The 22,995-nt window shown below is 45.3% G+C and overlaps 2 protein-coding genes across 2 annotated transcripts in view; one reads left to right on the forward strand and one right to left on the reverse strand.

Annotated features, from left to right (window-relative positions):
* Window positions 1-2,560, forward strand: part of CRLF1 (cytokine receptor like factor 1) — a 53,747-nt gene extending 51,187 nt beyond the window's left edge. Inside the window, exon 8 of the mRNA XM_087952728.1 lies at window positions 1,436-2,560. Within this exon, the coding sequence (XP_087808854.1) occupies window positions 1,436-1,459 (24 nt within the window). The 3' untranslated portion in view covers window positions 1,460-2,560. The remainder of the gene's footprint in view (window positions 1-1,435) is intronic.
* On the reverse strand, window positions 1,879-22,200 carry REX1BD (required for excision 1-B domain containing). The gene is made up of 5 exons (XM_087952736.1): window positions 21,986-22,200; window positions 14,764-14,841; window positions 9,771-9,975; window positions 5,761-5,849; window positions 1,879-4,349 (listed from the first exon to the last, which is right to left on the reverse strand). The coding sequence occupies exons 2-5, from the start codon at window positions 14,838-14,840 to the stop codon at window positions 4,277-4,279; spliced, it is 444 nt and encodes a 147-aa protein (XP_087808862.1). The 5' UTR covers window position 14,841; window positions 21,986-22,200; the 3' UTR covers window positions 1,879-4,276.
* Between the last annotated feature and the right edge of the window lie 795 nt (window positions 22,201-22,995).

A 22,995-nucleotide genomic window follows, 5' to 3' on the forward strand; every position in this document is an offset into this window, starting at 1 on the left:
ATTAATAGAGAATTTACCTCACATTAAAAAGAAGGCGATGCTCAAACTGTAGGCAGAACTTGATCTTACAGCTGCAAATTCTGTCCTTTTTCATTTATAGTACTCAGGAGACAGCTTTGTAAAAAGGCGTTTTCAAATTCTTTAATTTTCAATGAAAAGACTCATTGGTTTACATATTATTACATTAGATTCTTATCCCATTTTAAAATAAAAGTATTTTTGGTCAACTCAAGAAGGTGAACTATACCTAATATGGGTAGTCCTCGACTTATAATAGCAACCGAGCCCAAAATTTCTGTTGCTTAAGCGAGGCAGAGGTTGTTTTGCTTCGTTTTATGACTTTTCTTGCCACAGCTGTTAACTGAGTCACTGCAGTTGTTAAGTTAGTAACACGGTTAAGTGGCTCCAGCTTCCCCCATTGACTTTGCTTGTCAGAAGTTCGCAAAAGGGGAATCACGTGATCCCAGGACCCTGCAACCGTCATAAATATGAACCAATCGCCAAAAAGGTGAATTTTGATCACGTAACCGTGGGGTTGCTGCAACAGTGTAAAAAATGGTCATGTCACTTTTTTCAGTGCCATTGTAACTTTGAACAGTCACTAAATGGATGGGGTTGTAAGTCAAGGACTACCTATGCACCTATTTTCCCCAGCATGACAATCCTGTGACGTGGGTTGGTCTGAGAGGTAGGGACAGGCCCACGATTCACCAAAATGGGGGACGTATGAAAACCAGAAATTGCTTTTAACTAGAACAGAACAGAATAGAATATAGACTATAGAATAGAATAATAATAATAAAGAATAGAATAGAATATAGATAAATGTAGAATAGAATAATAATAAAGAATAGAATATAGATAAATGTAGAATAGAATAGAATAGAATAATAATAAGGAATAGAATAGAATAGAATAGAATAGAATAGAATAGAATAGAATAGAAGATAAATGTAGAATAGAAGAGAATAATAATAAAGACTAGAATAGAATAGAGATAAATGTAGAATAGAATAGTAGAATTAGAAGAGAATGAAGAGAAGAGAATGAAGAGAAGTAATAAAAGAATACAAAAATAGAATTAGAATGAGTAGAATAGAATAAGAATAGAGATAAATATAGAAGAGAATGAAGAGAAGAGAAAGAATAGAATGAATAGAATAGAATGAATAGAAGAAAAGAAGAAGAGAAGAGAAAAGAAGAATAGAATACAATCTGGAAGGGATCTTGGAGGTCTTCTAGTCCAGCTCCCTCCTCAAGCAGGAGAACCTATACCATTTCAGACAAATGACTGTCTAGTCTCTTATAGAGGTCAATGGTCTACAAATAATTGTGCTAATAAATAGGGATGAAGATTTGTCAATTGAGGAAGTGGGGGAATGCTATGGAGCCACTGCTGGCCATATCTGGTTTTAACCATCTGTTTTCTCACCAGGTCCTGTCCAGTGACAAATTGTAGCTTTGATGGATGGTGGAACCAGGAGTTTCACTTAAGCGCCAACCCGGTGGCTGGATTCAGGCCTGCCAAGGATGCACACAAAGGAACTCAAGAGCAGCCATAAATCCAGGTGCCTCGAGCGCCATTGCCAAGGTGGTTTCACCACCACTAACACACACCCTTTCTGCAAACTGGCTAGAAGCTGGGCAGAAGGCCGTCAACGCCTCTTCCCCCAGAGTAACTCTAAACCGGCTTCTCACGTACGATGTTTTTCCGCTGAGTTGGACTTTCAAGTTTTCTAATTAGTATATAAAGAAGTTCCCCCTAAGTGAAGGACATTTTGCTGGGGAAGGAGCTCTTCGTGCCAGCCTTTTTTTTTTTTTTTAACAGTGTCAAGATTAAAAAAAAAAAGTCTGAATATCCACATTTTTCCCTCTAAGCCCGCTATAAAGAGGTTTTGTTGCTTCAGTAGAATCATTTTCTTCTTCTACTCCTCCGTTATGAAATTGGAATCGGCAACGGATTGAAAAGCGGAAACAGCTAAAGGAACGATCTGTGCAATCAGGAAAAAAGAAACGGGTTTACATTTAACCTCCAAAGTCCCCCAAAGGAAAGAACAGCAAAATTGGTTGTGAAATTTCATAGATTTTTTTCTTTTTTTATGTGCTCTTGTTGTTAAAAATATCAACTGTTCAATACCTGTTTTATGTCCGAAGCTGTGATTTAGGCTGCTTTTTTCCCCTCTGTAAATCCGGGAGGTTTTGCACCCAGAGCAGAACCCATCTTCTGAACTGATGTTACCTGCCTCTCCTTTTAATTGGGCTAAACCAGCATCTTTGTTTAGTGTTGTGGTGGTCTAAAAGTGGACTATTAGTGCCACAATCAGCGGACTGTGAGTTCGATCCTAGGTAGAGGCAAATATTTCTCTCTCTGGGCACAATGAGAATATAATCTGCTGAACAAAACTCCACATTGGCGTCAGGAAGGGCATCCGGCCCGTAAAACACTCAGTTCCATTCAGTTATCCAGACTCCACCCCGCAAGGGATTATTATGGGGTCGTTCAAAGAAGATGAAACCAGCATCTTTGTTTCCAACAGCATTAAAGGCAAACAGTTGGGCAAAGACCACAAACCCATTTGTTGTTGCTTTCTGCAATTATTCAAAGGTAACATGCCACTGACCATTTTGGCTCACATAACTAAGAGAGGCAAGCTATGGCCTCTTTCATTTTTATGGCATTTAGAAAAGACTGGCCTCTTCTAATTTCCCTCATTGTTTACAAATACTGCCATTTTCAACCAACATGGCCCTAATTGGTGGTAGTGGGGGAGATGGAGATTGTACAGGTAGTCCTTGACTTACAAAAGTTCACTTAATGACAAGTTACAATGGCAGTGAAAAAAATTACTTATGACCATTTTTCACCTTTGCAACCATTGCAGCATCCCCGTGGTCATGTGACCTAAATTCAGATGCTTGGCAACTGGCATGTACTTACGACAGTTGTATTGTCCTGGTGTCATGTGATCACAGTTTGCAAACTTCTGACAAGCAAGTCAATCGGGAAGCCAGATTCATTCGACAACTGTATTTACTAACGAGTGACTCCCTTAACACAATTGTGGCCAGAAAGGTCATAAAATGAGGTAAAACTCACTTAACAACTGTCTCACTAGCGACAGAAACTTTGGGTTTAATAGTGGTCGTAAGTCAAGTAGTACCCTGTACAGGCAGTCCTCGACTTACAACAGTTCATTGAGTGACCGTTCAAAGTTACAACGGCCCTGAAAAGGGGACTTATGCCCATTTTTCTCACAACCTTTGCAGAATTCCCATGCTCATATAATCAAAATTCAGATACTTGGCAACTGAACTGACCATTGCAGTGTCCCGGAGGGTCACACAATTCCCCTTTTGGGACCTTTTGCCAAGCAAAATCAACACTTAACAACCAAGTTACTAATTTATAAAGTGCAGTGAACTGCAAGCTGTAAAACGCAGGCAGCAAAACTCAACAAATAACTCACTTAACAACAGAAAAGTTGGGCTCAATTGTGGTCGTAAATCGAGGACTACTTATAAGTATCATGGAAAGCCCTGTGCTGGGGGGTGTCTGGGACTAGCCACGACAGTTTAGGATTACAGTCAAGAATTGGGGTGGGGTGATAGGAATATCCTTGTCAGGCAAGATTAGCATTTAAAAATGTTTAAAATGCCGAAGTGCTTCCCCTCCAAACCCAGTTTTCTTAATCCCTTGTAAGAGAGGTTTAGATTTCGGTCCGGGAGGGGAAAGTAGCATGATGAAAGATGAGGTTTGCAACTACAGGCCCTGGGGGCTGCCATTGTGACTTTTTTGCCCTCCTCCCTCCCTCCCAATGGATGCCCATCTGGATCTAATTGAACAAGAAAACGTCTGGTCCGCTCAAGAGAATAAAAAGAGGGAGAGACAAGTTAAAAAAAAAAAAGGAGTCTGTTTTCTTTAATTGAAGGGGATTAAAAAAAACACAACCCACTTTATTTCAGAACGTAAACAAGCTTATTCCCCTCCCCTCCTCGTCCCATGAAGGCAAATCGAGACCAAGGGCCAAGAAATCTTCCTGAGAACTGGCTCCGTTGGGCAGGTGGCCAAGCAGCATCGAGCCATGCGCCTCTTGCGGCATCTGGGCATCAGCCTGGCACGACGAAAGAAGGAAGCTGGGGTGGGCCAGCGAGGACCAACCTTTAGCCCGGAGGTGTGTGTGTGGGGGGGGGGGGGCGGGAGAAGCTCTAACGTCTCTGGCTCTCCCCCCTTCTCCACCCCCAGCCTTTCTTCCTCCTCCTCCCACGGGACGGCCTGTCAACTGCTTTCTTCCGAATCGTACTTGAAATCCTGAAGAATTTCGCTGATTGCTTCGATGGTTTGAATTAGCCTGCGTGAGCCGGATGGAAACGATAAATAAAGCGCCATATGGAGCCGATTAGCCGCGCTCACCCGCGCCCCTTGCAGCCCAGCCTTGTTTATGAAAGCCTACCAAAGGGGCAACCCCAGGGCCGGGATGGGCTGGCTGGCTGGTGTGTGTGTGTGTGTGTGTGTGTGCAGCGGGGGGGAGGTTAGGCTTCAAAGAGCCAACATGGAACAATCTGCAAAAATGGGAGGTGCTCAGTGGAGGGTGGGGTGGGGGTGGGGATAGAATACATCCTTTGAAGACCCTTGCCGAGGCCTTTTTGAGACCCCCCACTCCAAAAAAAAGGGGGGAATATTCCCACACCCTCGCTTCAAATTGGCTTGGGTTTACCCCTGCCCTGATTCGTGAGGGGACGGGACCCGTTTTGGGGCAAAAATTGTGACTCTGGCGTTCCCAGAAGGGGTTTTTCTTCCCCAAAGGGTGTCCCTGCTTTGAGAAGTGGGGGAGTTTTCCCACGATGCCGTGCGCCGCTCAGCATTGTGGGAAATTCAGCTCGGATGCTTTGAAAGTGCCAATGATGGGAATCGGTTTCCTCCCCCCCCCAGCCCCAAGTACGAAAGGTGTGGGGGGTGCAAGAGGCATGAATGGTTCCTCTGCTTGGGGGAAAGATGGGAGGAGGGCTTAAAGCATGAAAACGACCTTAATGCAAAAGGGGACACGGACTGTACCGCAAATCAGATTGTGCATATTGGAACCACCGTTGTTCGGTTTACCAATTCTCCCTAAAGCCAAACTGCGTCTAATACAGCACTTCCTCCATGTATCACAATGCAGGCATTGTGTTCACACAACCAGCTTACCCAGTTCAAGGAAACTTCAAGGCAGCTGCTTGATAACTAGCCAAGCTTGATTATTTTTGCCTTACAGGTAGGTGTGTGTGCCACTGTGTATGTGTATGTATATATGTAAGATATAGATAGATGATAGATTAGAAATAGACACATACACACACACACACACACACATATATGTATGCATGTATATATATATGTATATAGCATGTGTATATGTGTGTTATGTAAAAAAAAAAAGAGGAATTTCCACAACTATGAGGAGGAATTTCCACAACTATGTCTGTGTGAACTGTTAAACAATGCAGTCAAAGTCGTACTGCATTTTCTTCATTCTCCCCCCACCCAATACTCTGGCCTTGTCCCATCCTGAACCCTGGCCCTTGAACACAACATTGAAATGGCGATCCAATCTAAAGTCCAAACTGAGTAGTACATCCTTCCTTTACAAACGTACAACACCACAACACATAACTAACCGCAACAAGTAGTGCTCTATTAGGGAATGTAGCTAAAGCTTTACAAATTTTTAAGAATAACGTTCAGAAGACCTGCATTTTGCAAGCGCAGCTTTGGTGACTCACTTGTGCTTCAATTCTTGCACCTCCTGTGTGTTGGCTTCCACCCCAGGCTGGTCCTGGACGTTTTGTTTAGCAAGCTGCAGTTGTGCTGTCTGGGAAGAAAAAGGTGAATGTGAGACCCTCCCCCAAGAAACGGGGAGAAAGATATAAAGTGGATTATCCCTCTTCTGACCTAGGCTGCCCCAACAGCACGAAGCCCAATCCCCGTCCTGACGAACCCCTTTTATTTAATGTACAGTGAATTCCTCTCCGGCAAAGTCCCGGCCAACAGTTTTTCAAGATAGTTCACAATTACAGACCTTTATCAGGCTTGGAGAGTGGCCAGGCCGATATCTTTCAGACACCACAATACTTAGCAAGAACACAGGAACCGATCTTCACCCAAAATGAACTAATTGCCTCCTGCAAAACCCCACTCCCCTTTCTCTCCTCTTTTATTCCCTATGGGAGGGGCCACTCACCGTCCACCTGTGGCTTTACTCCCAAACCAACCCTTGTTCCTTAGTGTTTCCTTCTTCTGGCAGCTCTGTGCATGCACACACTGGGAACAGGCTCCAGCTGGTCTTCTGCCTCGCTGATGTCTGATTCTGAAGGCAGCTGATAACTGTCAGATGGCCCTGGCCCCATCTCTGCCTCCGATGCAGAGCCCTCGTCAGAGCCTTCCCCAGACTCCAGGACTGGCCCATGTTCCTCCCCAACCTCCTCACTGTCCAAGTCTGCCACCAGCTCTGCTGGCGGGCCACAACAATCCCCCTCTTCCTCCAGCATTAGATGCATTTATGGAAGATGCTAAACCAGGTTGTTGAATTAATGCATTCTCTGGTTTTATGCAATATCCTGAACAATAACATACAGATAGTCTTTGATTTATGACCTTTATTTATTGGGACCACAATTATCATCACTAAGCAAAGCACCTGTTAAGTGAGTCACATCCAATTTTACCACCATTTTCGCCATGATTGTTAAGCGAATCACCATGGCTGTTAAGTAAATCATGCAGTCATTAAGCGGATCCACTTTCTCCATTGACTTTGCTGGTTGGAAGCAACTAGGAAGGTCACAAATGATGATCATGTGATCCCCTGTAACTATCGCAAGTACATGCTGGTTGACAAGTGCTTGAATTTAGATACTACGACCGTCGTAAGTGTGAGGGCTGTTTGTAATTCATTTTTTTCAGCATTAGTGTAACTTTGTATGGTCTCTAACAAACGGTCCTAAGTCCAGGACTATCTGCAATCAAATAAACTTGGTTTGGACATCATACCAAGGAGTAAAACCGCAAAGCCAAGCTTACTGCGTTGCCTAAGTAGAGAAACAACATCTCTTTAATCTGGCTAAGCGTCGTGTGTGTGAAGACGGCTGACTACAGTCAATTCCCCCAAACTGATATCCAGGCGTGCCTGGCTGTGAACTTGGGGAGCTGAAGTCCCCCCACATCTGGAGGATATCAGCTTGAGGTTAAAATATTAATCTAGAACTGAAGAGATCCGCTTGTAATGTTCAGTTCTTCCTTTCTTCAGCATCACCTTTGCCATCACCAACTTCTGCCTGAAACTTTCTAACAGAGCATAAAACTGGGGGCAGCAGGAACCAAGTGCTCTTTAGTGGGGACAGAGGGATAATGGTGTAAGATTTGGAAGACGCCCCCCCCTTGCAAAAAATTGAAACCTGCCCCTAAAAAAAACAACCCACTAATAAGGAAATTTAAGTTTCCTGTCTTGTTATGCATTTCCCTTTGTGTTCGAAGGCTGGTTTGTGAGTGTATATCAACTCCAGGAAACACCCAAAATTTGCAGACCAACAACAAGAAGGAAAAAAAAAACTGCTAAAAAGGAAGGGAATAAAGGTGAGGTCTCTACTTGATGGAGCAAAACCCCAGGTGAATTCATTGCAAAGACCCAGGTTGTTTTACTGGCATTGTTACAAGATCTGTTTGCCTTTTTATTTATTTTATTTTATTTATTAAATTTCTATGTTGCCCGTCTCCCCTACAATGCGATTCTGAGTGACTTAGAAATTATGAAAGGTGAGAAGAAAAGATGAAAACAAGCCAACATTAAAACATTATTAAAAACCGTGTTAAAACCACACCCTGCAACAGCCAAGAGACAGATGTGCCTGGAATGATATCTTCTTATCCCCTTCAGCCAACTCCAGCAGTGACAGCGCCACCCCCACCCCCCCTCAGTCCTATTGCTCCAGGAACTCCTAGTGGTCTCCCATCCTGGACCTAAACAGATGTGATTCTGTTCATTGTTTTTAGCTCAGCCTAGCAACAGCAACTAGATTACTTATTTATTAAGTTTGTATCACACCCATGTCCTCTGATACTGCTATATGTGTTGCATTATACTATCATGGTATAGTGTTATATAATATTATGTATTTCAGTCACTTTGGTCGAGTGGTTATGGCACCAGGCTAGAAATCAGGAAACATTGATTTGAACCCGTGAGTTCTAGTCCCACTAGATAAAAACTGTCTGAGTGACTTTGGCCCAATTACTAGGAGACTGGGAGTTCTAGTTCTGCCCTGGACATGAAAACTGGCTTGGGGGCTTTGGGCCAAGTCCTCCCTGTCTCTGTTGTGGCCTGACAGCAGCCAGTGGAGCTGGCAGAAGATTCGGACAGTGAGGAGGTTGGGGAGGAACATGGGCCAGTCCTGGAGTCGGGGGAAGGCTCTGACTGCGTCTGAGGCAGAGATGGGGCCAGGGCCATCTGACAATTATCAGCTGTCTTCGGAGTAAGATATCAGTGAGGCAGAAGAACAGCTGGAGCCTGTTCCCAGTGTGCACATGCACAGAGTTGTCAGATGAAGGGAACAGTTGAGGAACAAGGGTCGACTTGGGAGTAAAGCCACAGGTGGAAGGTGAATGGCCCCTCCCATAGGGAATAAAAGAGGAGCAAATGGGGAGTGGGGCTTTGCAGGAAGCAATTAGTTTATTCCGGCATGCTTGCCAAGTATTGTAGGGTCTGAAAGATATCGGCCTGGTCCTTCTCCAAGCCTGATAAAGGTTTGTAATTGGGAACTATCCCGAAAGACCATTGGCCGGGACTTCGTTGGAGAGGAAATTAATTGTAAAAACGGTTTATCGGGATGAGGACTCAGCTCATGCTGTTGGGGGAAGCCTAGGTCAAAGCACTTTCTCTCAGCCCAACCTACCTCACAGGGCTGTTGTTGTGGGGCAAATAAGAGGAGGAGAAGGATGGTCGCTACGTTGAGTTATTTCTAAAAATAATAAAAGGGGGATTTAAAAAAATCTAAAATAAAATAAAAATAAAAACTTTAATGAACATGTTGCTATAAGAATCATATAATGTCCAGTTCGAGCACAGCCGTTCAGGTTGAAATCAAGATAATAGATCTCCACCTAGCTGGCAACCCTACCTTACAAAGACTGGATTTCTAAGTAGGGATTTCTCCGAGAAATCCTCAGCATGGATCCTGTTACGAAAAACAGGATCAAGAAAATAGGACCCCTCAACGTTATTTGTCTCAAAATGATCACATGAAACAATGGAAGGGATGGATCTCTGGAGATTTTCCAGAACACACTGGACGGCCATTTGTCTGGAATACTATAGGGCAGTGGTCCCCAACCTTTTTATGCCACGGCCCGGTACCGGCATCAGCTGGGCGCCGCCATCTTGTTTTGATGAAAGCCCGGTGAGCCTACCGGCAAAGCTCAGGGCGCCGCCATCTTGTTTTGATGAAAAAGTGCTTCCGGTGAGCTTTCTACCGGAAAAGCTCACCGGAAGCACTTTTTCATCAAAACAAGATGGCGCGCCTCAACAAACCAGCGCCCAGTAGGATTTGTTCCACGGACCGGGACTGGTCCACGGACCGGTGGTTGGGGACCCCTGCTATAGGGTCTCCTGTTTGAGCAGGGGGCTGGACTAGAAGACCTCCAAGGTCCCTTCCAACCTATGCTTCTATGTTCTAAAATGGGTCTTAAAACTCGCTGAGCTCTGCAGGATGGGCTCCTGTGGCAAGGAAGGGCTGCTCACCAGTTCGAGTTTCTCCTTCTCCTTCTCCTGAATCCGTCCCAGGTGCTCCGCGAGGTCTCTCTGGCCATGGAGGCCCTCCAGATTCTCCTTGATCTGTAAGATCTCCTGGGAAATGCCGTTGAACGCCAGGGTAATCTCGTGCACCAGCTGGCGATAGCGGAGGAAGTCGTAATCGGGGCCACTTCGGAGGTAGGCCTGGTGACCCCTGTTTTGGGGAGGGAGGGGGATATTTAGTAGAGAACTGAGAAAGTGATTTTCCTACAGAGCGCCACAGGCAAAGATTCAACAGATTAACCGAGTTGGAAGGGACCTTGTAGGCCATCTAGTCCAACCCCGCTGCCCAAGCAGGAGACCCTGCACCATTTTTTGAGGGAAACTGATGGGAAAAAAAATGAATTTTAAAGCCAGTTACTTGAACCCGTGACCCACAAGTTTTCCCTACAGCACCCTAAATGAAATTTGGGATGGGCAAACGACCCGTTTTCCGAACAACCACGATTCCTGGAAGCAAAAGACCTCCATTTCTACTGTGAAAGTCTCCCCCACATCACCTAGCGGGCCCAGATTGGATGCCTGGCGACAGTTGATCCTGAGAAATAGTTATAAAAATAGTGACAAGCAAACAGTCTTCAAGTTGTGAGACCAAAAGAGCACAAGCCCTCCTCCTCCCCGTACAGCATCCCAGCTGAAATTTGGGATGGAAAACGATCCATTTTTTCCAAGCAACCAAGATTCTTGGAAGCAAAACACATCCATTTCTACTCTGAAAATCTCCCCCACATCAACCAGAGGGCCCAGATTTGACCCCTGGCAACAGTTGATCCTGAAAAATATTTATGAAAATAGTAACAAGTAAACCTCTTCAATTTGTGAGACCAGAGGACCAGCTATGCCGCAGGGGTCTCCAACCTTGGCCACTTTAAGACTTGTGGACTTCAACTCCCAGAATTCCTCAGCCAGCTTTGCTGGCTGAGGAATTCTGGGAGTTGAAGTCCACAAGTCTTAAAGTGGCCAAGGTTGGAGACCCCTGAGCTATGGCATAGCTACTTCCTCTCTTCTAACAGGTGAAGATATCGGGGCCTTTTCTATACAGACGGTGGTGATTAAATTCTGAAATGCTCTCCCAATGGGGAGCTAACAAGCTCCTCTCTCTTTCTCTACAGAAACTCTGATTTTCAACACTTGAGAACTCCTGTTTAGTTTGTTGCCTTCAGGATTTCTAAGCCACGCTTACAACAGTTCTCAACCGTGGCAACTTGAAGAAGGGTGGAGTTGCCCATAATTCCCCAGCCAGGCCCTCTGTAAGTTGCCAAGGTTGAAAAAACACGGCACTATTAACGTTATCTTGCTCCTAATGATCTGGGCAACGTTTATTTCTTCTTTGATTCCTCTAAAAAAGAGACACCTACCAATCCTGGTGACAATGAGGTCTGTATTCATCAACAATTGCATGCCACATCCTCTATGCAGAGTTAGGGGTATCCCTGTGAGGGAAAGGGGGGTCAGACTGGATGACCTCACTTCTCTCTCTCTCTCTCTCTCTCTCTTTTTTTTTTTTACAAGCTTAGCTTGGATCTTGGGAACTCCCTATAACAGGGGTCTCCAACCTTGGCAAGTTTAAGACTTGTGGACTTCAACTCCCAGAATTCCTCAGCCAGCTTTGCTTGTGGACTTCAACTCCCAGAACTCCTCAGCCAGCTTTGCTTGTGGACTTCAACTCCCAGAATTCCTCAGCCATTTTTGCTTGTGGACTTCAAATCCCAGAATTCCTCAGCCAGCTTTGCTTGTGGACTTCAACTCCCAGAACTCCTCAGCCAGCTTTGCTTGTGGACTTCAACTCCCAGAACTCCTCAGCCATCTTTGCTTGTGGACTTCAACTCCCAGAATTCCTCAGCCATCTTTGCTTGTGGACTTCAACTCCCAGAATTCCTCAGCCATCTTTGCTTGTGGACTTCAACTCCCAGAATTCCTCAGCCATCTTTGCTTGTGGACTTCAACTCCCAGAACTCCTCAGCCATTTTTGCTTGTGGACTTCAATTCCCAGAACTCCTCAGCCATCTTTGCTTGTGGACTTCAACTCCCAGAACTCCTCAGCCATTTTTGCTTGTGGACTTCAATTCCCAGAATTCCTCAGCTGGCTGAGGAACTCTGGGAGTTGAACTCCACAAGTCTTAAACTTGTCAAAGTTGGAGACCCCTTCCCTATCAAATGCACAGATTGACAGGCTCGGCTTCTCATTAAAGATGCTGGATGCTCCTTCAAACCAAGACCCTCCCTCTCTTACGTTAACCTTGGATAAAGTTATTTTCTCCCCTGCTGGGTTTTCCGGGAAGGCTTGATTGATTTGTCAATGGCTGCCCTCCCGGAGACACCCCTGCCTAGAGAAGGTTATCACCCCATCTCCTGGGACACCCAAAAGCCTGCTTGTGGGGGGTTTGCTGCGTCGGGGATTGGATTCCCCATCCGCAGGAGTAAATTATCTGCACACCAGGCTCCCCACAAGGAGTTTTTCCCTCTGCAAATAGATCACAGGTGCTGGGTGGGTGCTGCCCCCTTGCTCATCTGGTTTCCATCAGGCACTGGGAGCCTGGGGGGGGGTGAAAAGGGGGGAGGTCGAGAGGCCTCCTGCAGGGGCCCTCTTGAATCGAGTGGTGTGCAAATAAAAGGGGTGTAATGAGGGGGGGACTGGAATAGCCCACCTGCTTCCCAGTCCCTTTTATGCATGCAAAGCAATTAGTAGGACCTGGCTTTTTGCAAAGGAAAAGGTTAGAACACAGAATCATAGAGGTTGGAAGGGAATTTGGAGGTCTTCTAGTCCAACCCCCTGCTCAAACAGGAAACCTTATACTATTCCAGACAAATGGCTGTCCAGTCTCTTCTGGAAAATCTCCAGAGATCCATTCATGTAATTGTGTTAAGACAAGTAAAATTGAGGGGTCCTTGGCGGTCTCTGAGCTTGGTTGTTTTCTTGCAGAAACCCCCTTCCTTTACTAGCACTGATGATGTTACCTACTTGGGTCATGAAACGTCTGCAAGAAAACAACCAAGCTCAGAGAGCACCAAGGACCCCTCATGTCAATCCCGAATTACAAATACTCTCCTTTATTGGTAGAAATAACTGTTTCAAAGACAATCAGCTACCTCCTTTGGACATTTTGGAAGTGCCACAAGTCCTGGTTGCAGGTAGTCCTCGACTTACGACTGATCGCTTAGTGACAGTTCAAAGTAACGACAGACCTTCCCAGGGCTATTTATGGCCAGAATTTTTCCAACAATATGCTTAAATAGGAAACCCGTAAGGCTTCCTATTGCAGAGGTAGGCAGTCCTCGACTTACAACTATTTACTTAGTCACCGTTCAAAGCTAAAACGGCACTGAAGTGACTTATGACTGGTTCTCACACTTATGACCATTGCAGCATCCTCACTTGATCAAAATTTGGGCAATTAGCCTGCATTTATGATGGCTACAGCGTCCCGGGGTCATCAGTTCTTCATTTGCGGCCTTCCTAGCTAACTTCCAACAAGCCAAGTTAATGGAGGAAGCCAGACTTGCTTAATGACTGTGCGATTCACTTTACAACTGCAGTGATTCACTTAATGACCACCGTAGAAAGTAAAATCGGATGCAATTCACTTAACAGTGGAAATTCTGGTCTCAACGGTGGCCATAATTCGAGAAATACTTGTAGTCCTTGAGTCCTACCATCTGAATACAGCAATTGTGTTCCATTATCCTTATAACTTAGATTAGAATAATTTTACTGTCACTTTGAATGTACACTGATTGGCATTAAAATGAAATTTCGTTGCATGCAGCTCTCCAAGGGTCACCACCTCCAATACATCAACATGACAGAATAAATAAATAAATACACAATTATGCATATACCCACATATATTATATGACACGGAGATACAATACAGTCTAGTTTGGGTGTGTACCAGAGGTGGTATTCAGCAGGTTCTGACCAGTTCTGGAGAACCGGTAGCAGAAATTTTGAGTAGTTCGGAGAACCGGCAAATCCCACCTCTGACTGGCTCCGCCCCCATCTATTCTCCGCCTCCCATTGAGTCCCAGCTGATTGGCTGGGTCTCCTTTGGTTGCCCTGCACAGGAGAATGGAGCTGGAAAGCAGGTTAGTGGGGTGGGCAGGGAATGGGGATTTTGCAGTATCCTTACCCTGCCAAGCCACATCACGCCCACCAAGCCACTCCCACAGAACCGGTAGTAAACATTTCTGAATCCCACTGTTGATATGTGTATGTACATGGCGAGAAAAGCGAATCTTGCAAATGGATCAGAGTGTGATGGCTTTTGTGAACTCAGCTGGTGTTTCAACTCTATCCGTTCATTTATCTTATGTCTTAAAATTAGAAATAAAGTAGAAAATTCCAGAAACCACGACAGGAAAGAACTGGCTTAGGTGACTGACTGACCCATTCCTTGTTTATAAAGCTAGGTACTGAGATTTTCCACCAGACTAGCTCTCCCTCATACAGGCAGTCCTCAACTTAACAACAGTTCGTCTTGTGACCGTTCAAAGTTACAACGGCACTGAAAAAAGTGACTTATGACCGTTTGCCACACTTACGACTGTTGCAATGTCCCCATTGTCACATGATCAAAATTTGGATGCTTGGCAACTGACTCATATTTATGACGGTTGCAGTGTCCTTGGCTTCACAGCATCCCTTTTCGTGACCTTTTGATAAGTCAAAGGGGAAACCAGATTCACTTAACAACCGTGTTACTAATTTGACAACTGCAGGGATTCACTTAACAAACGTGGCAAAGAAAAGCCGTACAATTGGGTAAAACTCACTAAACAACGGTTTCACTTAGCAATAGAAATTTTGGGCTCAACTGTGACCTTACGTCAAGGACTACCTGTATTTGAAATGACCAAAGCCCCCCTCCCATCAGAATGCAAAAAAAGGGGGGAGGGCTGGCAAAAGTTTTAGAGAAAAAAAACAACGTATTCAAATACTTACTCCTCCAAGAGGCGGTAAGCTTCTACCCGCTCGGCCTGCAGGGTGTAAAAACGGCTCACCAAACTTTGCACATCCATCCTGCAGTGTAAAAGGGGAGATAGGATTCCTTGCATTAACAGAGGGATACAATTGAGATCAAGTGAGGTACTAATACCACTCTATAAAGCCTTGGTAAGGCCACACCTAGAGTCCTGCATCCAGTTTTGGTCACCACATTATAAAAAGATGTTGAGACTCTAGAAAAAGTGCAGAGAAGAGCAACCAGGATGATGAGGGGACTGGAGACCAAAACATATGAAGAACGGTTACAGGAACTGGGCCTGGCTAGTCTAGTGAAGAGAAGGACCAGGGGAGACAGGAGAGCAGTCTGCCAATATTTGAGGGGCTGCCACAGAGAGAGAGGGGGTCAAGCTATTTTCTAAATATTTTCTAAATATTTGAGGGGCTGCCACAGAGAGAAGGGGGTCAATCGCCTGTAGGCCAGACAAGAAATAATGGATGGAAACTGAACAAGGACAGATTCAGCCTAGAAATATGGAGGAATTTTCTGACAGTGAGACCAATCAACCCATGGAACAGAACAAGCCTTCAGAAGTTGTGGGAACTTCATCACTGGAAGCTTTCAAGAAGAGACTGGACTGCCATCTGTCAGAAATGGTATAGAGTCTCCCACTTGGGCAGGGGGTTGGACTAGATGACTTACAAGGTCCCTTCCAACTCTTATTATCTGTTATCTGTTGTCAGAGGAAAGAAAAGAAACACAGGTAGTCCTCGACTTAGGACCACAATTGAGCCCAAAATTTCTGTTGCTAAGTGAGAAATCTGTTGTAATGCCCGGTGAAACGCCTTTTAAATCATAAGGTTGAGATCCCTGATGTCGACTAAAGGTTGACCCTGGACTAGATGACTTACAAGGTCCCTTCCAACACTTATTATCTGTTATCTGTTATCAGAGGAAAGAAAGACACAGGTAGTCCTCGACTTAGGACCACAATTGAGCCCAAAATTTCTGTTGCTAAGTGAAATCTGTTAAGTGTGTTGCCCCAATTTACTATTCTTCTCTTCCACAGTTGTTATGTGAATCTAGTTTCCACATTGACTTTGCTTGTCAGAAGGTTGCAAAAGGGGATCACAGGACCCCAGGACACAGAAACAGTCATAAATGTGAGTTAGTTGTCAAGCATCTGCATGTACCAGTAAATCATGTGACCATGTGGAAGTGTGAAAAATGCTCATGTCACCTTTGTCAGCGCCGTTGTAACTTTGAACGGTCACTAAATGAACTGTTGTAAGTTGAGGACCACCTGTAATGCCATTTGCCCAACATTGCAGTTACAAGAACGACTTTTTCGAGGGGAGCAGAGTGCGGCAAGTATCACCCTAAATTAGCATCAATACCTACCTATTCACTCATACAGGTAATCCTCGACTTACAACAGTTCATTTAGCGACCATTCAAAGTTACAGCACTGAAAACAGTGACGTATGATCGTTTTTCACACTTACGACCACTGCAGCATCCCCCTGGTCAGGTGATCAAAATTCAGATGCTTGGCAACTGACTCATATTTATGACGGTTGCAGGGTCCTGGGGTCACATGATCCCCTTTTGTGACCTTCTGACAAGCAAAATCAATGGGGAAACCAGGTTTGCTTAACAATCGTGTTGCTAGCTTAACAACTGCAGAGATTCACTTAGCAGCTGTGGCAAAGAAAGGTCATAAAATGGGGAGAAAATTCCCTTAATAAAGGTTTCACTTAGCAACCGAAATGTTGGGCTCAACTGTGGTCATCAGTTGAAACTACCTGCACTTTGATAAAGTGTCATATTCTGAGGCGAGGTGGGCGGCAAGCAATAAGCTAATAATATTTATTTATTTAATAATAAAATGAATGTCTATTTCCGTGATGGTAAACCACACGTGCTAGAGGTGGCACGCAGAGCCCTCTCAGTGGGCACGGACGCCGTGGCCAGCTGCTCTGCTGGTTTCTTCACACCAGACCTCCAGAAAATGGCCCAAAAATCAGCCAAAAAACAGGCTGTTTTTTGGGCCATTTTCAGGCTGTTTTCAAGCAGTTTTTCAGGCCATTTTTTGGGCTTTTTTCTGGCCATTTTCCAGGCCTTTTTCTGGGCCATTTTCAGGCTGTTTTTCAAGCCATTTTCAGGGTGTTTTCTGGGGCATTTTCAGGCCATATTTTGGCCCCCAAAATGGCCTGAAAACACCCCTCAAAATGACCAAAACCTAGGCATGCACGCACTAGCCAACTGGTCGTCGGTTTTCTGGCACTCAGGCACACACACACGTTCTGGTTTGGGCACTTGGTGAGGAAAGAGCTGCTTAAAAGAGGTTTATTCAAGGAAGGAAATGGAGCCCCCATGTCTCAGGGAAGTCTACCTTAGACTGCCCAAAGAGAGGGAATAAAGGAGAAGAATTAAGCACGGACTATAAATCACCTTGTATCCACTGGCGGACTTTGAACCTCGGAAAGAGAATTTGTACGTGCTTTTCTTTCAATTTTCCCGTTTTCGGGAAATGAAAAGCACCTTTTTTTTTTTTTTCCAGACTGCCAGATCGCCTGTCCTTTCAAATCCCTGAAACCGCTTTGATCAAAACAACAGTTTGCAATTAGAAAAGGGCCCTTTGGTGTGTCTACCCTGCATCCAAAGGGGTGGGGGGGACTAACAATGGGGCTTCTTTGCTCTCACACGTGGGCGTGCAATTGAGTGTGACATTGATGTTGGGGGGGGGGGAACCCTTTAAAGTTGGCAATCCCGCAATCTTTTCTCCTCTCCCGGCCTCAAAAGTGTGCTTGGATAGACCGTGCCCGGTTTGGCTGCTTCACCTAAGGTCCTCCTTTGCCAAGATCTAGTTTCTCGCCCGCCATAAGAAACGTCCATTACACCTTTTCGATCCTTGCCCTTAATGGCAACTCTTGGCAACGCAACGTTGTGTGTCAATCCGGGGCCTCCCCAGTTGGAGCCAACTTTTGGAGTTCTTGGACTACCCAAGTGGCGTTGACGAGTTTCAGCTTCTCTTTGCACACTATCCAAAATGCACACCCTCATTCACTCTCTCACACTCTTGCGCATATACACACACATGCATATATAGTACACAACAGCTGCATCTTTTAACTTAGCGCTTGGGGGGGGGGGAGGAAGCAGGCTTCCCCGCAACAGACTATACAGCGACACGAGGGCCAAATTACAGCAATCTTGCCGGCTTGCGAGGGCGCCCACTCCGGCCATGGGCCCCCCTCACACTGGCCAGCTGCTCCGTCGCTTGTCTTCATTCTCCAGAAATATTCTGATTGATTGATTGATTACCTTTATGTGCCGTCCATCTCACTATTGAGGCTACTCTGGGCAGCTACAATACAGCTAGCTCTCCACTTACGACCGGTTGCGGGATAGGGATAGGCAGGTCTGGGCTGCTGGGGGTTCAGAAGAGCCTCTAGCTTAGATTCTGCAGTTTGGAGAACCCCCAAATCCCATTCCTGGCTGGCCCCGCCCACCACCTCCCCTCCCAGGAGTCCCCACATGGCCCATTTTGGATGCAGGTAAGTGCAGGGGGCATGCGGAGGTTCGAGGAGGGTGAAAAACGGCCTTCCTGAAAGTTCAAAAAGGCAAGAAACGGGCTTATTTCCAGCTTCCAGAGAGCCTCCGGAACACGGGGAGGCCATTTTTGCCCTCCCGGAACTTGAGCAACTTTCCCCGCCCCCCGGGTTCAGGAGGCTGGATAGGCCACGCCCACCATGGCCACGCCCACCCAGCAACCGGGCAGAGCACCTGTTGCCAAAGTTTTTGAAGTCTACCCCTGGGGATAGGGGTAGAGGTAAGGGTAGGAAAGAACATAAATAGAAATAGAAATAATAGAATATAGAAATAATAGAAATAGAAATATGGAATGGAATAGGACAGAACTGTGTTGGGTTTTTTTGGCAGCTGCAGCCCACTGCTGGCTCATATTTAACTGATTGTCCACTAGGACTCCAAGATCCCTCTCACAGTTACTGCTATTGAGAGAGGGACCACCTATACCAGGGGTGTCAAACTCAACACCTGTGGGCTGGATCGGGCCCATGAGGTGCTTAAATCTGTCCTGCGTGGCAAAGGACTGGCCTGCAATGCCTCCAACAGCCAAAATGGGCAGCTGGGGGGGAGTGGAGGGGCTGCGTGTAGATGGCCTCCTGTAGCAGTCTGTGGGCCAAAACGGGGCATGTATATAGAAAAACAGAGTTGGAAGGGACCTTGGAGGTCATCTAGTCCAACCCCCTGCTAGGATCGAACTCACAGCCACCTGATTGTGAGGCGAGAGCTCCACCTCGAGGCCACCGCACTGGGGGGAGTGCGCAGCTGCCTGCACCCATTTTGGCTGGCAAAGTGGTGTAGCAGGCCATCCAGGTGATCAAAATTCAGACACCTGGCAACTGCCTCATATTTATGATGGTTGCAGCATCCTAGGGTCACGTAAATCATGGCCCCCAACCTTTTTTGTGACAGCTGAGGCATCACAAAATGGTCACGTGGGGCAAGCACGCATTCACTTCTCCGCCACCTTCAACAACCATGGGACGGTTCGCTTGCCTGCTAACTTCACAATGAAACCTGCAGTGATTCACTTCATGAACAAGATGGCGGCGCCAAAACCGAGAAAATGTTCTGTGCCCAGTGGTTGGGACCCTGACATAAATCATTTTTGTGACCTTCTGAGCAAGCAAGGTCAGTGGGGAAGCCATTCACTTAACAACCATGGGGCAAACAACTCAGTGATTCCCCACGACTTGCAAGAACCATAAATGTCCCACTTAACCAACGTCTCGCTGGTCGTTACATCGAGGACAACCTGTGCCCAGGTCTAAATCCTTCTGTACTCTTTAGAGTGATTGTGGGGGAGGGGGAGACTCTGTTGGCTGTAGATGATGGGGCCTGTAGTCTTAACATCTTTAGATGGGAACCCCACCAGTCAAAAATGCCCTGCAGAATTTCTCCTCTCATCTCTTTCCCAACTTCCTCAAGGCTTCACTTCTAGTCCTCCTGCGCCCCCTTGTGGGCATTGCCGGGTTAGCTGAGCATTGCTCCCGTCTTCCATGGTTTTCTATTTTTCTCCTCCACCTGTTTTCTTGTTTTATTTACCTACTTATTTATTTTGCAGGAGTCGTCATGCAGCTGCTGGAACCTTCTGTTTCTAATGAAGGGGACTCAGTTGCAAATCACACACACACACACACACCTCCCTTGAGCCTCTGCTGCAACAACCCTCATTTGTCCCCCATTGCAGCAAGCGGATCAAACCCAATGTCAGCCTTCAAGATCTCTTCTACATTTTTTTCCTACATCTTTTCTACTGCTACGCATCCTTCTCACTATTCTCCATCTTTCGGCTGTCATTAGTAACGGGGAGGGGGAATTGGAGGGAAGAAAGCTGGAGGTGTTACATTCCTATGCTGTAAATGGGAAGGAGGAGGGGAAGTATAAATTCCTGTTCTTAAGTTTCTATTTCCTTGCATAGCTTTTTCTTTCCTTTGCGCAGCTGCGAAATTTTATCAAAATATGTCAAGGTCAACGGACAGAGGCCTCATCACCACCTGAAGATGCCCACATGATCATATTCAGAACTTTTAATTGGAAGAGTCTTTTGGACTTTGGGGTGGGAACAAGTCCATCCCTTTGTATATGTGATCTGCGCGCCAAATTCTTTAGATTCAGAATTCAACCTGTAGCTTCCACTTTGATTTTCAGTAAAAGAAAAACTTTGCTCTAACCTATGGAGTCTGAGTATTTCTTTCTTGGATTTTGAATGGAGCACAGACTGACACCCATTCTGTTTAAACTCTGGTTAAACTAGAGTTACAAATAATTACAGAGTGGTGTTTCTCAAACTTGACAATTTGAAGACACTTCAACTCCCAGAATTCCCCAGCTGGCTGACCATCCTGCAGAATTATGGGAGTTGAAGGCCACACGGCTTCAAGTTTAAGAGGTCCTTAAAGGGAGCGTGCATAAGTGCACCAGCTTGCCTACCGTCCCTGTCTTACTGTCCTCATTTATCTGTATTTACTTCCTTTGCTCATGTTTATGTTCATATCTGTACTTGTTATCTTGTACATGTTTTGACAAAAAATAATAATAATAAAGTTGCCTAGTTGTTGCTGTCAATCAGGAAACACCCCATAAAATGATTTTTAAAAATTGGAAACTCTGTAATCCAATCGATCGAGGTTTCTAGCAGACATAACCCTGGCTACAAACAACCCATCCCACACACATCACTCTGCAATCCTTCCAACACGTGAGGATCTGACTATATGCAAATGTCGTTTAATGCGTTATGTGGTGATCCCAAAGGTGCTTTTTCAAGAAGCAACTGGAATTTCTTGGTTACGTTGTGTGGTGGTGTTTTATATAAATAACACTACTGGTGCCACTTCCGGTGAACCCCATTTTACAGGCTTAAGAAGCACTGAAAGCAGTCAAGATAAAATGCATATATGAATGTGTTGGGAGTTAAAACCCACCCCTCTCCTAGAAAAATGAAATATTTCAGGATATATTAAAATGGCAGAATGTTTCCCCTAAAAGAGAAGTAGAAACTCAGAGAGTCAGAAACTCCCCTTCTCCCCCTTTTGTTTTAATGGGCCATTAAGGCCTGGGCCAATCTATTCTACATAACAAAGTTCTACCACCTTCAGGCAAAGACATTTGATTTGCTTCATTGCACCACCCAGCAAGTTTCAAACTCACTTAGCACATAGACAACCTACAAAGTTACCACTGCATGGCCCCATGGAAGTCTGATAACCAATCAGGATGCATTTCTTGTCATAGGAACAGGAAGCAAGTTCAAAGCCCAACCAAAGGGTATAAATATAGCTCTCTCCTCTCCACTCCACGTGGTCATCTATCCACAATCACACGTGCTTGGTGGTTCTGCTTCACCATTAAACCGTCTTTCCAATCAGCCTCCATGTTTCCAGTGTCTTTCTTTCTTCCCACTTGGAACTTGATGGACATTTCTTCCAAAAATTGCCTGCAATATTTATGCCAATCCTTCTCCCCGCTCTGTGGGGCAAGACAGAGCAGCAGAGAACGATCCTGACTTTGCAATATGATCGAAATATATTATATTGCTCTGGGTTCTAGCTTGGAAATCGTGTAACTTCACATCTCTGCAGCGTCACACCCCTCTAAATATTAAGAAAAAAAATCAGAGATACTTACTTAACCCAGCTCTGGCAGGGGAGTCCACCTAACAATTTGGCAAGCCCCGAAGACCGACGAGGCTATTTTGAATTCTTCAAATGGGATTGGGTCCCCACCCCCTCTGTCTTTAAGGAACTCTTTGAGCACCTGCTCAGGCTTGGTCGCTTTAACTGTTTAACGCCCACAACGGCGGCCAACGGTGTGCAGATGCGAAACATAGCGGAATGTCCACGTGGCTTTTTAAAGCAGGGCTTTCTAACCTTGGCAGCTTTAAAAGACCTGTGGACTTCAACTCCCAGAATTCCTCAGCCAGCAAAGCTGGCTGAGGAATTCTGGGAGTTAAAGTCCACAAGTCTTAAAGTTGCCAAGGTTGGAGAGTCCTGCTTTTAAAGGGGTGTTTGCTCAGTAAATGAGAATGGCGCTCAAAAGGAGATGATTTATTTCCCGAACTGCTGTTTCAATGTCACGGCTTTAAATCTTCCAAGTCCTTCAAGGAGTTCACGGTCTTCCCTGGGAAGGAAGGAATAAACTATCTTGAAAGCGATTAAGCAAAACAAGCGATGAGCTCTTCTGCCTTAAAAGTCTACGTTCTTCTTAGACAATCTGCTCTTCCTTCCGGGTTAACCCGTATGAGCCCGAATCTTTGTTAAAAGGGTTCCCTGTTGCCCCCTGCCGGCCAGGCGGACTCATGACAAATCGTTGATCTGGCTTTAGAAACAGGCTGGCTGCGGATGGCTAGCAAACGTGATATATTTATTTATTTATTTATTTATTTGATTTTCCAATTGTTTACAAGATAATAAGTATAAGTGTATACATGGTTGTGAATACATGAAATGGGTACATATAAGAAAAAATAAAAGAATAAGAGAAACAATATATATGGCTCGTTAGCACTTCAGCTCCTCCGCCCATTGAATAAAAGCATCCAAATATTCATATTTTTATTATGTTGTTGTTACTATTACTATTATTTGTATAACCAGCCAGTCATGTCTCGACATTTTGGCATTTTTATCCACCCACAG

This window comes from Notechis scutatus, chromosome 1, assembly GCF_049901735.1.
Source record: "Notechis scutatus isolate UNSWTSFEM ecotype Mainland chromosome 1, rNotScu1.2, whole genome shotgun sequence".
Lineage (NCBI taxonomy): Eukaryota > Metazoa > Chordata > Lepidosauria > Squamata > Elapidae > Notechis > Notechis scutatus.